Source organism: Anabrus simplex, chromosome 2, assembly GCF_040414725.1.
Source record: "Anabrus simplex isolate iqAnaSimp1 chromosome 2, ASM4041472v1, whole genome shotgun sequence".
Taxonomy (NCBI): Eukaryota; Metazoa; Arthropoda; class Insecta; order Orthoptera; family Tettigoniidae; genus Anabrus; species Anabrus simplex.
Window position 1 is genome coordinate 958,360,948 of NC_090266.1, and position 14,832 is coordinate 958,375,779.

At 39.8% G+C, this 14,832-nt stretch overlaps 1 protein-coding gene across 1 annotated transcript in view; it reads right to left on the bottom strand.

Moving 5' to 3' along the window:
- The window catches only part of Elk (Eag-like K[+] channel), an 826,503-nt gene extending 811,972 nt beyond the window's left edge, over positions 1-14,531 (bottom strand). Inside the window, exon 1 of the mRNA XM_068226348.1 lies at positions 14,304-14,531. Within this exon, the coding sequence (XP_068082449.1) occupies positions 14,304-14,433 (130 nt within the window). The 5' untranslated portion in view covers positions 14,434-14,531. The remainder of the gene's footprint in view (positions 1-14,303) is intronic.
- Between the last annotated feature and the right edge of the window lie 301 nt (positions 14,532-14,832).

The following is a 14,832-nucleotide window of genomic DNA, read 5'->3' on the forward strand; positions in this document are numbered from 1 at the left end:
GATCCGCGGGTTGGATCGTATGATAGCACACAGCATCGAATTATCGTACATGAACGATCCAGATCGTCCGGTTGGCAACGCTGGCTGAGGGTGCGGCAGACTCTTCTTAGAGAAGTGTATCACGTGTAGGCGGTTCTATTCCACGCTAGCCGATGAGCCCGCCGACTACCCGAAATGCAGCATTCTGAACAACCAGTATATAAATATATAATTAGTAGCTGAGGAGTACAGCGCATATGAGTGACTTGATAGAATATATCATGAATAATAATAATAATAATAATAATAATAATAATAATAATAATAATAATAATAATAATAATAATACAATTAATTTTTTTCCATGATCATACACTGTTTATTTTATTGATAACTAGCAAGATACCCGTGCTTCGCTACGGTATTATATTGAAATTTATAATTGAATGCTTATTGTTTTAGATATATAATCCGCCGAAATTCGCGATCTGACTCGTTTTCAGCGAGAATCCACCAAAATTCCCGATCTGACTCATTTTCTATTAGAATACGGCACGTTTCCTCCCATTTTTCAATCTTCCTTTCCAGCAATCGATTTCGTACTATCTGGGCTCGGCTCAGGTATTCCTCCCGGTCAGATGGATCCGTAAATCTTTGCCATCTTTTCCTATAATAAATTTAATATGGATAAAATCCTTCAGGAGATCCGGCGTGGTGTCATATTGGGTGCCTTGGCGGCACTGAACCCACGGCCGGACTGCATTCTTAGTCATTACCCGTCCAGGAGCCGTTTCCAGCGCGGTCCGCGCATTTGACGACGGTCCGGAACATTATTATTATTATTATTATTATTATTATTATTATTATTATTATTATTATTATTATTATTATTATTATATGTTGCTGGGATGAATGATGACAGGGAAAATCGGAGTATCCGGAGAAAAACCTGTCCCGCCCCCGTTTTGTCCAGCACGAATGTCGCATGGAGTGACCGGGATTTGAAGCACGGAACCCAGCTGTGAGAGGCCGGCGCGCTGCCGCGTGAGCAACGGAGGCTCCTTATAAGTACATTAATAACAGTAAAATCAATTGGTCTCACCTCCTTTTACACCCCACCGCCGTTAAGTTTATTTACCGCCAACTTCCCCCCCCCAAAAAAAAAAATTAAAAGAAGGCGTGTTTCTTTATATTTAAAGGAGATTCCAAACACCAATGTTCACGTCTATTACCTTCAGTTTTGAGATATAAGTATCCCTATAAAAATAATTTACTTTTTTCACTTCATTTCACACTACTCACCCCTCCTAAGTGAATTTTTCCGCAAAAAAATACTTGTTTTGTTAATAGTAAAGGATCTTCTAAATACCAATTATCACGACTCAAACTTCTTCAGTTTTTGATTTATGTGACCTCATGAAAGGATTTCATCTCCTTTACACTCCCGCCCCCCAAGATGGTCCCCCCCCCACAAAACGCGTTTTTCTTTGTTTTTAAAGGAGGTCCAAATACCAATTTTCACGTCTGTAACAACTTTAATTTTTATTAGATGTATGTATTCTCATACAATTAAGTCAATTAATTTTTCAATTCTTTCACCCCCCCCCCCCTCCACTTCATGGATTTTCCAAGAATACGTGTTTCTTTACTTTTGAAGCAGATTGCAAATATCAAATTTCACGTCTGTAACATCTTCATTTTTGAGATATCAGTAGCCTAATTAAAGGAATTCAACACCATTTTTAGAAACCTTTAACCCCCCCCCCCCGACCACCACCCAAGTGGTATTTCCGAAAACTAAAAATAAACGTTTCTTTATGTTTAATAGAGATTAAAAAATCCATTTTTCACTTCTGTAACATGTTACGTTTTTTTAGACATGCTGTAAAATTTCTCATTTTAAAATTTCACCCCTTTTGAGTTCCCCTTAAATGGAGTTTCCAAAAACAAATCACCTCTGTTTCTTTACATTTACAGGAGATTCCAAACACTCACTTTTCACGTCTGTAACATTTTACGTTTCCAAGATATTCTGGAGATATAGCCTTTCGAAAAATTCACCCCAATTTGTCACTTCTGTTTAACCGCCATTAATTGGATTTTCCAAAAACTAAAAAATACGTGTTTCTTTATTTTTAAAGAAGACCCCATATGCAAATTTTCAGTTCTGTAATATCTTCCGTTTCTGAGATATATGTATCCTGATTAAAGGCATTCAGCCCATTTTTCACCCTTTTACGCCCCTCCTATTGGGATTTACGGGAAACAAAAAAATACGTGTTCCTTTATTTTTAGAGGAGATTCTAACTACCAATTTTTACATCTGTAAATTTTAAAGTTTTAAGATGTAGACACACTCATTTTAAAATTTCACCCTCCCTTTTCACCCCACAATATTTGGATTTTCCAAAAACGAAAAAATACGTGTTTCTTTACTTTTAAAGTAGATCCCAAATACCAATTTTCAGGTCTGTAATATATCCAGGTTCTGAAATATAAGTAGCCTCTTTAAAGGCATTCAACCAATTATTCACCCGTTAACACCCTTCCTATTGGGATTTTCCGAAAACAAAAGAATACGTGTTCCTTTATTTTTAAAGGAGATTCTAAATACCAATTTTTACATCTATAAACTTTATCAGTTTTGAGATATAGATACACTCATTTTAAAATTTCACCCCCCCTTTTCACCCCCTTACCGAAGGAATATCCAAAAATCGTCTCTTAGCGAGCACCTACATCTTAATATGAATATATCTCCAAAATTTCATTTCTTTACGTCCAGTAGTTTTGGCTCTGCGATGATGAATCTCTCAGTCAGTCAGTCAGTCAGTCAGGACAAGTTATTTTATATATATAGATTACTATTCTAGTGGCTTATATTATAGGAAGTTTATTATTTAATAGATTCACACATCGTTACTTACTTCAAGGACAAACAATTGAAATAATCTGAACAATTCTTCCTTATTATTATTATTATTATTATTATTATTATTATTATTATTATTATTATTATTATTATTATTATTATTATTGAAGGCCTCTATCTTCATCTTTTGCGGTTCAACGGCTTGTTATTTTTATCACCAAACGGGCTGTAATTTAATATGAAAATGACAACGGAGCTCTACGCCTTATTTCTTACCAATTTTACTATGAACCAGCGCTCAACCACGGCATTAACTCACACTGTACGTTGGATATGTATAAGAGATTAGTGCAACATTAATCGTTATGCAAGGAAAGGAGCGGTAGGAGCGGAGAAGTTTGTGTTACTATAACCTATTTTAAGTAGAGTGTTAACGCGGCCAAGCCGTTGGACTGCTACGTATGGTACCGTTTTTAAGCAACAGATGTAGTAGTGTTGTTTTGAATGACGAAACGACCGTATAACATATAATACCGATACATCATTTAATGTAACAATAATTCATAATTTTTTGGTATATTAAAGAGAAGTATATTATAACAAGACAGCATCATAATAAATGCCCCCAATTACTTCGGAGACACAGTCATACAACAAATAAATAAATAAATAAATAAATAAATAAATAAATAAATAAATAAATAAATAAACGTTTCAGTCAAGAAGAAACGAAGTTCAAGGCTATATGCGTTACTTGAAGAAATATTTTGAGTTTCCATGTAAGAAAAGCAAAGTGTTTGCTCGTTCTGGCGATAACGCATTTCTTCTTGCTGTGATTATTTGTCCGGCAGCAGAAAACATTCTCTCCGCTGGGACAGAGGTAGCTGGAATACAAAGGCAGTATCCAGCTATTTCATGAAGCGGATTCGATTGGTTCGCCATTTGAGCCCAGTACTTGACAGGGTCAGTCAACCTATGCTCTGGCTCTAATTCCACATACTGCCATACGTCGCTTCTGGGCCAGCTTTGCATCCAAAAACGCCTTCGTTTCTTCTTGCAACAGGCTTTTCTTCCAACGATGCTGAACTTTCTGCTGCTGCTTGTAGCCTATCACGCCTTTGGATCGTAGTCCTTAGCTCGACTTCAACCTGAAAAATTGTCACATGCTTGGTTTTGTGAAAGGGATAGGCTATATAGACAGTGAATACATCGTGCTTTTGTTCCATTCAAAATAGTAACACTAACCTGTTTTCGTGCTTCTTCTGCATGATCTGGTATTCGAAATCCATCCTTTTTGTACCTAGGATCAAGAAAAGTTGCCGCCCTTGTCACAGAACGAGTTTCATATGCAAAAAGTCGCGTTGCTACGGCTTCCAAACTTGCTTCGAGGACCATCTGTCCGACAGTGGTAGCTGGTTTTTCTACTTCCGTAGAAAGAGAGAGAAATAATCCTTGCACCAAAGGGATCACGTGAGAACACGTGGTGTATCGTTCTCCGGATAACATGGTAGTCATCGTTTCGAATGGGTCTAGAATTGCTACACACTCCTTTAAGGTCAACCATTCGTCAGCTGGAAAAAGTTGAGGTCATACATTATAATCAAATGTTACAAAAAGACAGAATTTTCAATACATTACACTGTATTCGTAATTCTCACCTGTTAGCGCTTGCGGCGCATTCACAAGTTCCGACTGAGCCACTATGAGTTGGTCCTTTACCTCGAGCAGACGGCGCATCATGGCAAGCTGACTGTTCCATCGGGTCGAACAGTACTGAATAAGCCGGAGTGGCTGCTTACCGGACTCTAACTGTTGATGTTTTAATTTATGGCTTGCAACAGTACTTTGCCTAGAAGACAAATTAGGAAACAAAAACTAGCAGCGTTGCGAGAAGGCGTGGAGCAAATATACTTTTATAAGCCATAGTTCGGCGATACCTTGAGTTTAACATTTCAAAACTTAGAACCCTAATCTTACTTTTACTTCTGTTGTGGGCATACTTACTTGAAATGCGTGACAATATTTGAGCAAGTATCCAAAAGCGTACGAAAAGGGAACGTGCTCTTTACCACATCACTTATGGTCAAATTAAGTGTGTGCGCTACACAGGGAACATGGCGGATATTTAACTTTCGTACCGCAGCTACCATATTTGCAGCGTTATCGGTAGTAATTGCTGGCACTTTACCAGACAGCTGCCAAGAATTGATGATGTCTGACAAGCGGCTAGCTATATGCTCCGCGGTATAACTTCCTTCCAGAATTTCCGTTGCCAGACATGCGGACATCAGTGCATTTGACGCCTCTGATATAAAATGGGCAGTCACAGTTATGTACGGGTCTTGTCTATTAGATGTCCAACAGTCCGTCGTTAAAGCGACATGTTTTGCTGCTGCCAGTTCAAAGTTCAGCTTAGTGCGTACTTCGTCATATATTTCACCTAGAATTCCCTAAGAAAAAATAAATATAACGTAGTTATCGATCACAGAAATAGCTGGTAATTAATTGTAATACTGTACAATAAATGCTGCAATATGAGTTCATTTTCCACCTACCTCAGACAGAGTTCGACGACATGGTAGTTCATACCTCGGATTTAAATCGTTAACAAACTTCCTGAAGCCTTCATCCCGGACAATGTCGAGCGGTTGCATATCTATAGAAACAAACATAGCCAAACTCCGATTCAACCGCTTATGCTCTTCACTGCCTGGGGCGTACACCTCGCTACTTTGCTCAGTTGTTGGTTCCAAACACTGCTTATGACTCCTCTTCAAATGATCAAATAAATTAGATGTGCCGCCTCCCGTTGAAAAACTACGCGCACATAATTTGCACTTGGCAGATTTCTTCCGATCGCCTTCTGCATCGAAAAAATTCCAAACAACTGATGGTTTTCGTGGCATTAGCTACACAGTCACGTTAACGGTGCCAGAAAGTTCACCCGTCACACGCAGCAACTGACAGCAAGGAGTGTTTCGTCTGAATGAGCAGAGCACGTTCGCTCCGTTTCCTCCGCCACCCTCCGTATACCACCGCAATTCTCCGCAGTAGTACCGGAGAATACCGGTAGAGCGCTTCACTTGCTACTACCGATTCAATCACTCGGAGGACTGCCTCCTCTCCCAGCACTATAAGAGATTCCAATTCGGAACTTGAAGCATCTCTCGGATACGTGCATTTTGAACCATTTTTCCTTCCTGGACATATCACTTTTGACCCTTTCGTTTGACATTGTTTACAGCTCTGGAACTTCTCACCATTTAGAAATAACTACTTTAATTAGAGGAACATTTTCAGATCTCACAATAGCATAGCCATCATGTTTTTGTTCCGAATATCCAGGTCACTGCCCCATAGAAAGGAAAGGAATGGTAGAATCTCCTAAAAAATTAGACTGAGAATTAGTGTTGTATCAAGCCACATACTTAATGAACTGAGCGAGTTGGCCGTGCAGATAGGGTGGCGCAGCTGTGAACTTGCATTCGGAAGATAGTGGGTTCGAACCCCAATGTCGGAAGTCCTGAAGATTGTTTTCCGTACTTTCCATTTTCACACGGGCCACCATAAGACCTATACGTGTCGGTGGGACGTAAAACAAATTGTAATTATTACGAAGTATAAAAGTTCCCCTTACTATTGATATACAGGCTACTGAATTAGAATAACCACACTGGTAATTTCCAAACTAAATCTTCTGGAAACTTCAATCCCCCCGGTAGGTAACCCCTTGGATTCAACACTGATGAAGATGCTCGAGAATAGTTATGAAGTGTGTATGAAGGGAAGAATACACTTTTAAAAGGTTGATAAAACTACAAGAACTAGTGAAGGAAGGTGAAATAAGCCTAGGCCTATTGTAAACTCGTGTTATATAGACATTGTTCAGTACATCTCGTGCAGAGAACACGTTATGAATATTGTGAATGTTTGAAAACTGTACATTGACTGAAAGGGAAGGAAGCCAGTGTGTCTGCAGTTGAGGTTATCACAGATATTCCCATTATTCATTGTTGAACAGACAACACCCCTTTTATCATCACTGCCATTTGGCATGTATAGTGTTGACGTTTTCGGATAAAAGTAGTTTAAAATATATGGCCAGCTGACGCAGCACCATTGCGGCCTAGAAGACTGATAGTATCCATGTTGTTTGAAGGTGTTTGAATGTAATCTTCGTACCGAAACATGTGGGATCGATACTGTGTTTTCCTCTTTCAGAGTGAGATCTCCAAGAGAAATGGATTATTTTTATTAGCCGGGCTGAGAAGCTCAGACGGTTGAGGTGCTGGCCTTCTGACCCCAACTTGGCAGGTTCGATCCTGGCTCAGGCAGATGCTCAAATATTTCGGCCTCGTGTCGATAGAATTACTGGCTCATAAAACAGCTCCTGCGGGACTAAATTCCGCCACCTTGGCGTCTCCGAAAACTGTAATTTTTTTTTTTTTTTTTGCTATTTGCTTTACGTCGCACCGACACAGATAGGTCTTATGGTGACGATGGGCCAGAAAAGGGCTAGGAATGGGAGGGAAGCGGCCGTGGCCTTAATTAAGATACAGCCCCAGCATTTTCCTGGTGTGAAAATGGGAAACCACGGATAAACCATCTTCAGGACTGCCGACAGTGGGATTCGAACCCACTATTTCCCGGATGCGAGCTCACAGCCGCGCGCCAATAATCGCACGGCCAACTGGCCCGCTGTGTAACATTAATTAGTGGGACGTAAAGCAAATAACTTATTATTATTATTATTATTATTATTATTATTATTATTATTAGAAATGCATTAAAGCTATCCACCGGGATGAATTTGTGCCTTCTGAACAATCTGTGGTCAGTTAACGCTTTTCTAGTTTAATTTTCTGAGTGCTATTTCAATTTTTTTACATTAAATGACCAAAGGTTGTGGCATAGAACTACAGTTCCTAATCTCACCGTCTTAGAAGTATTCAATAGGTTATTTTGATATGCATTATCTTATTGTTAGTTACATGGCTTTGTAAATGCGACATTTTGAAAATATTATGTGTATAATATGTAACTTCAAGATGGGATCATTCAATTTAATTACTTTTCAAATTCAACAAGTGAGAAAATTAACGCATTGCAGAGCTTATTCAGTAGTTTACTTCCTTATATGCCTGATAAATCAGAGGGGATTCAAATTTTGATAGAACAATTATGTTTTCCCAAGTGCACCAAATCCAGTTTAAGATACTCATGAAAATCTCTTGTGTACTGGTCTCTCGTGGGGTCAATGTCACCCCGTTGTTATCAATACGTAAGAAGTACATCTGGTATGATATTTCCTCATAAGAACTTACTGAGTAAAACTAGTAGTAACTTTTCTACTTCACCTTACCGAGCTGATGTCATAACTTTTTGGGTTATCTTGCTAGGAAAGTTAAATTCTTAGATGATGAAGACAAAGAGTTGTTCTTTCAATGGATGGAATTAACCTAAAACCACACTTTGATTAAGGGTGGCAATATTGTAGGTTACGTAGAATGTATTTTTCAGTGTGCTGTTAGTGCCTAGGTTTTCATGGTCCATAGCTTAGATTCCAAGTATTAAGATGTAACACACATTCTGCCAGTAAAACATTTAAGGTAGATGGCTTGCAATCATTTACTAAGACTGATTTTAGAGTTAGCGGAGATAAGACTACAGGTATATGGTGTGAATGCTGATAATAATTCCAATAATAAGAAGCTATCGTCTTCTTTAGTAATTCTCCTGAACTGAAAATTAGATACGACCACCCCAAACGAAGTGTGACAGAGATATGTCTGTGTTTCATATTTGACAGTGAGTACATTCTAAATGTTTAAGGAATAATTGGCTTTACCAGAAGGGACAAGCAATGACATTTCAAGGGTTCAGTGATAATGTTCCATGAGGAATAGCTACTTTGGAATCCTTGAAAATATTTCATACTTTAGAGAAAGGTACGCACCCTCAATTTTGTTTTGTGAACAATGACATAGATGACTTGAATGAAAATGTACCTCTGGTTTTATTCTACGCAAGGACTGTTCTTGTAGATTTATTAAAGAAATTAAGTGTGTGTATTGTAAGATGTATCTGCTGCTGATAATGAAATTCAAGATGACGGAAATAACTTTATCAGCCAGAGAAATAGAGGTGCCTTATGTGACTGTAACACAAAATATCCTAGATGATAAGGAAGAGTTGTTCTTAAATCAAACATGTCATCGAAATATTTTGTACCAGGTCTTACTTCCAAATATATTAATTGTTTTTTACCATAAAAGGTCATACTGTTCTCTACCCATAAAAGGTCATACTGTCCATCATATTATACATTCCATTGTATATACATCTGTAAATATTTGGATATATAATTATACAAAGAAATGTAATGACTGTATAAAGGGAAACAATGTCACCTACTACAAGAAATTCAATATGTTCCTCAGTAGCGTAGCAAGGATCGGCCGATGGGGGGTGGCGTTATGGTTACAAAATGATTGTAGAACACAATGAAGGTGAATGCATGACTTGTCATTATGAGGACACTGATGTAAGTGAATTACAGATCTGTTGGTTCTACAATTATGTCTCTGAATGTTTATTTAGCTTATTGTTTGTCAGTTTCTCTTTATTTTATTTTCGTAAAAATTCCTGGGGGTTAACCCCCAGTAACCCCTGGTTACGCCCCTGGTGTTCCTAAAATTGGGTGTATGTTTTTTATTTGGAACCACCACTGTTTATCAGAATAGTTACCTCTTCCTCCTCTTTCCCTGTTTCTATTTATTCCTTCATGAGCAGCCTTATAATTCCAATGCAATTATACTAAGAGTTGTTATAAAAGACCACCCTTGAATAATGATGATAAAATGGTCCAGAAGATTGTTCAATCGTAAGTAGGTATGCTGTAGGTTATGATTCAAGTTTTTCGGGAAAAGATAATGCAGGTCTATGCAACTTTTTAAAAGATAATTAGAAAAATCAGTATTTATTTTCAACGTTAGTGCGAGTTCGATCATGTAGTAATTGCTACACGACGTCGTACTCCGCAGTACTCGGTAGGCCGCACTGATGACGTCACGTTTCCAGTGTAGCGGCCTTGTATCCTAGGTGGCGTTGGTGCGCGGCCTCAGCATGAGGGAAGGGAGAGTGTTCGGCGCAGTGGATGTCAGAAATATCCAATTGATCAATTATCGAGTTGTTAAAATGTCTTCTTATCATCGACTTTATGATTTTATATAGTGCTGGAATGTTCGACGTACATTTCTAAAGATTAAAATGTCTGGGAAGGAATGTAGGTCGAACGTAATAACAAAGGCCATCTATCTCCAGTCTATCGAGGAAACCACTGCGCCACGGGGGATAATTCAGGAAGCAACGAAAGGAGCCTGTGTCTTCACCGCAGAGGATATTGCTAATAACCACGCTACGCATTGCTCAATAGCTAACACGCATTATTATTATTATTATCATTTACATTAATCATAAATTCCCACTCCTTTCAATAGTTGACAGCCGTGGACAAATGGATTGCGTAACAGACAGAAAACTATATAAAGCCGCGTATACACTTGAGTTGAGCATTCGCCCCGAATGAGCATGCATTGCCGATGCGGGAGCGCACAAGCACGACTCGCATGCCAATCTGTTGAGCAAGTTTCCACTGTTTTCGCACCTCGTGCGGACCGAGAACACCGTCTGTGTTTAGGTGTAGTATAGCGTTTTGCCTGACCTGAGGCTACAATAGTGAATCGAAAATTGATCGTCGTCAGTTATTGTTATATGTATTTATTGCATTCCTTGAAAACAAAAAGGAGTAAGCGGTGGTGGCAAAGAAAACTGTATGAAGAGAGATGATTTTAAGGTATAGAACTCGTCCTTGGGGTTTCACAGAACGGGATACTTGTGGCAGTACGAAAAGTATCCCGGGACAATTCCATTTCAACTTGAAATTACTTTCACACTCTTCCTTCAATTCACTTGCACGAGACGCATATGCATAGTCGGCTCATACCCTTCGGGCTACCCCAGTCGTCATCAACCTTCCACACTGAGCATGAACAGAACACGTGCTCACTTCGAGGTACCGACAACATTCGGATCGGGCTGAGGCATGCGGATCCATTCGGTTCGCCCTGTACTCATCTGAGCAAAACTGGGCAAACGCATTCTCATTCGGGGCGAATGCTCAAGTGTATACGCGGCTTAACAGGTTCAATTCCAGCTCGTTCCAATCCTTTCTTAAATCTCGAAGAATCTCCTCCGAACATTCCAGCACTATCTAACTGTTTTCATACATTCTTTTCCCTCCAGGATACATTTGTAATTGGTAAACTGATCAAATAAAAGGGATTCCTAGATAATAATTACTTCATGCCTTTATGCATTAATTCTACACACTTCTGAATATCAGCACACTGTGGGATTTTACTAAGCTCTATTCATTGAAAGAGGTGAAACTGATAAAAGATTCTCAGCCCTAGATACGGTATTACAGACAGCTGTCATATGCATACAGTAATTTTTTTCGTGGCAATTTTAAATGATTTATTTTACTTTTAATAGTAAATACTCTGCTTCATTGTTTCTGTTTCTTATTCCGTAATTACTTAATTTTAATTTATTTGTAATCAGTGCGAGAGAAAAAGTACTCTACTGAGAAAAGAGAAAGTACAAAGTGGACCCCTCCCCCAATCCTCACGCATGGAAAAGAGGGCATGTCTGGTAACCGTAATAAAAAGACATGTTAGCAGCAGAAAATGTGGAATATTTTTGACACCATTATTCGTTAACTGTGGGTGAAGGGTTCTCTAACATTTATTTGAAGCTTGTGAAGATCCGCCTCTGTGGTGTCGTGATCAGCTGCCATCCCCAGAGGTTCGGTTTCTATTCCCGGCTCTGCCACGAAATTTGAAAAGTGTTGCGAGGACTGGAACGGGGTTCACCCAGCCTCGGGAGGTCAACTGAGTAGAGGGGGGTTCGACTCCAACCTCAGCCATCCTCGAAGTGTTTTCCCACTTTTCCTCCAGGAAAATGCGGGGATGGTGCCTAACTTTAGGCCACAGCCGCTTCCTTCCCTCTTCCTTGTCTACTCCTTCCAATCTTCAGGTAAGGCCGCCCGGGCGAGGTACTGGTCCTCCTGCCCGAAGTCTCACGCTCCAGGATACTGCCCTTTAGGCGGTAGAGGTGGGATCCCTCGCTGAGACCGACGGATAAACCAATCCTTGAGGGTAAACGGATTAAGAAAGAAAGAAAGAAAGAAAGAAAGAAAGAAGTTTTTGGAGACTGTGTAAGTAAAATGACGTGCTCATTTTGTGGCAAATGTCGGGAAATGTCAGGATAAAGTATTATTTTTGAGAAATTGAAAACTCGCATTTTACAAAGTAAAATCAGCACGCGAGTTGGTTTCGTGAAAAGGTTTTTGCAGCTTGTATTGGGTAGACGGTGAGTTCGAGTCTGGGAGCTCAACCTATTGAAATACAGAAGGCTACAACTGGGGATAGAGATTAGCACTTCACTCAGGTGGCCGCGTCTGCAAGGCCGAACCAGAGTCTTTCAAGCTTTCAGAAATTGAAATCAGAAGGGGTCAGTCTAGGCAAGATTTTGAATGAGACGACGTTTACGACACTGGCATTTGCTTGGAAATTGAGTGAGGAAAACCGTACAAACCACGTGGAGGATTGCCCAGAATTGAGGTTTCAACTCTTCTCTACCCCAATGTTCTCGTGACGCTTCGAGACCCTCTTACTAGTCTCATGCCAGATTTCGTTGTCGTTTCTGTTATGTTAACCCCAAACACCTGAATTATTAGGAGTTCCAGTCGAGGTGGACCTAATTCATTTGCAACTAATCAGTCCTCGTAATTTAGAGTTTTAGTTTGTAAATCTCTCACACGACTCATCTTACTGTAACTGACATATCACAAACAAATAACACATGCATATTCACAAAACATTTCCTAATACGTATCGAACAGTGACATGCATCGTAACCGCACATTGCAATAAACAGTAACCATGTGTTTACTTCCCGCTTATCAATTGTGTTTGGTTCAACCGAAACGAACATCCGCTAAATTCCTTTAAAAAAATGAAAAGGAATGTTTGTATATCGCTACAAGAAGTTGAATTAACCACTAAATTCCAACATAAACATTACTTTTAAAAAACATTCCCCTGCTAGAAACATCTCGATTCCAGTAGTAAACTCGCTACATTGGTACCACTTGTCTGGTTCACTCTAAAACAGTGAAAGCAAATACTGCACGAAAATTTCACACCAGAATTACTAGATTCGAGAACCGGTAAAGATACAAAAGAAAGCAGTGCAATTTGTTCTGGATGATTTACGTCAAAGGAGTAATGTTACGAACACATTGCAAACTTTGGACCGGGAAGAACTGTGGAGGAAGGAGACAAACCGCTCAACAAAGCGGTATGTTCCGAGCTGTCTGTGGAGTTTTACCAGTGACCTATACGTCCTTTCCTTTATATAATTACTATAGCCCCTAAATAACCTCATAACGATATGGCGAGATCTGTAACCTTTATTTTAAAACCCTAACGGCGAGTTGGCCGTGCGGTTAGGGGCGCGCGGCTGTGAGCTTGCATTCGGGAGATAGTGGGTTCGAATCCCATTGTCGGCAGCCCTGAAGATGGTTTTTCATGATTTCCCATTTTCACACCAGGCAAATGCTGGGGCTGTACGTTAATTAAGGCCACGGCCGCTTCCATCCCGCTCCTAGGCCTCTCGTATCCCATCATCGCCATAAGACCTATCTGTGTCGGTGCGACGTAAAGCAAATAGCAAGACCTGTCTGTGTCGGTGCGATGTAAAGTAAATAGCAAGACCTATATGTGTCGGTGCGATGTAAAGCAAATAGCAAGACCTATCTGTGTCGGTGCGATGTAAAGCAAATAGCAAGACCTATCTGTGTCGGTGCGATGTAAAGTAAATAGCAAGACCTATCTGTGTCGGTGCCACGTAAAGCAAATAGCAAGACCTATCTGTGTCGGTGCGATGTAAAGCAAATAGCAAGACCTATCTGTGTCGGTGCCACGTTAAGCAAATAGCAAGGCCTATCTGTGTCGGTGCGAAGTAAAACAAATAGCAAGACCTATCTGTGTCGGTGCGATGTAAAGCAAATAGCAAGACCTATATGTGTCGGTGCGATGTAAAGCAAATAATAAAAATAATATTTATAATCTTCTTAATGAGACTGACCCAGTGCAAATCCATCCTCATATTAACACGTAGGTACTCACAGTGATTGCCATGAAGTACATTAATCTCATTAACACAATAATTAAAACTGAGAAGTCTGTTCTTCTTGGTGAAATTAAAACCTGAAATTTTTACCCCATTTACTTTCCTACCATTTGCTGTTGTCCATCTCACAACATTGCCGAGGTCACAATCTGTAAACACTTTTTCATAAGTTAAGCAACGGTCGAGTTCTTACCGTTCTTCTTGTAGAGGATGAGTTCGAGTTTGAGCTCGCTCTTCCCGTCAAGAGCTTTTTCCACTTGAGCCCTGTGTTCTTCTTGCGTCTCAGGACCGTACAGGAACTTGCATGCGCAGCCCTTCTGCATGATCTGCGCCCGAGAAAACCCCGTGAGCTCACAGAAACCATCGCTGCAGTATACAACGGGGTAGACGGATGGCACCTGTGCGTTGCCCAGCACGAAGTTGCTGTCTGTAACAGAGAATAAAATAGTCTACGTTAGTAAAATAGGTTCAAGGTTTAAATGAATAATATTCGCTGGACTGAGGGCTCATTAGCAATTACATCTGAACGCCACAACGAAAATTAATACTAAGAACAAAATAAAGGTTAGTAGCTCTCTACTGCGCTAGTTTGGTCAGGACTCCGTAGGGAAAATGTATGTATGTATGTATGTATGTATGTATGTATGTATTGTGACATTTTAGGTCTATTGTAATTGGCAGTGAATTTTATAAGACCGGACTGTACCCAAGGTGTCCCGAGC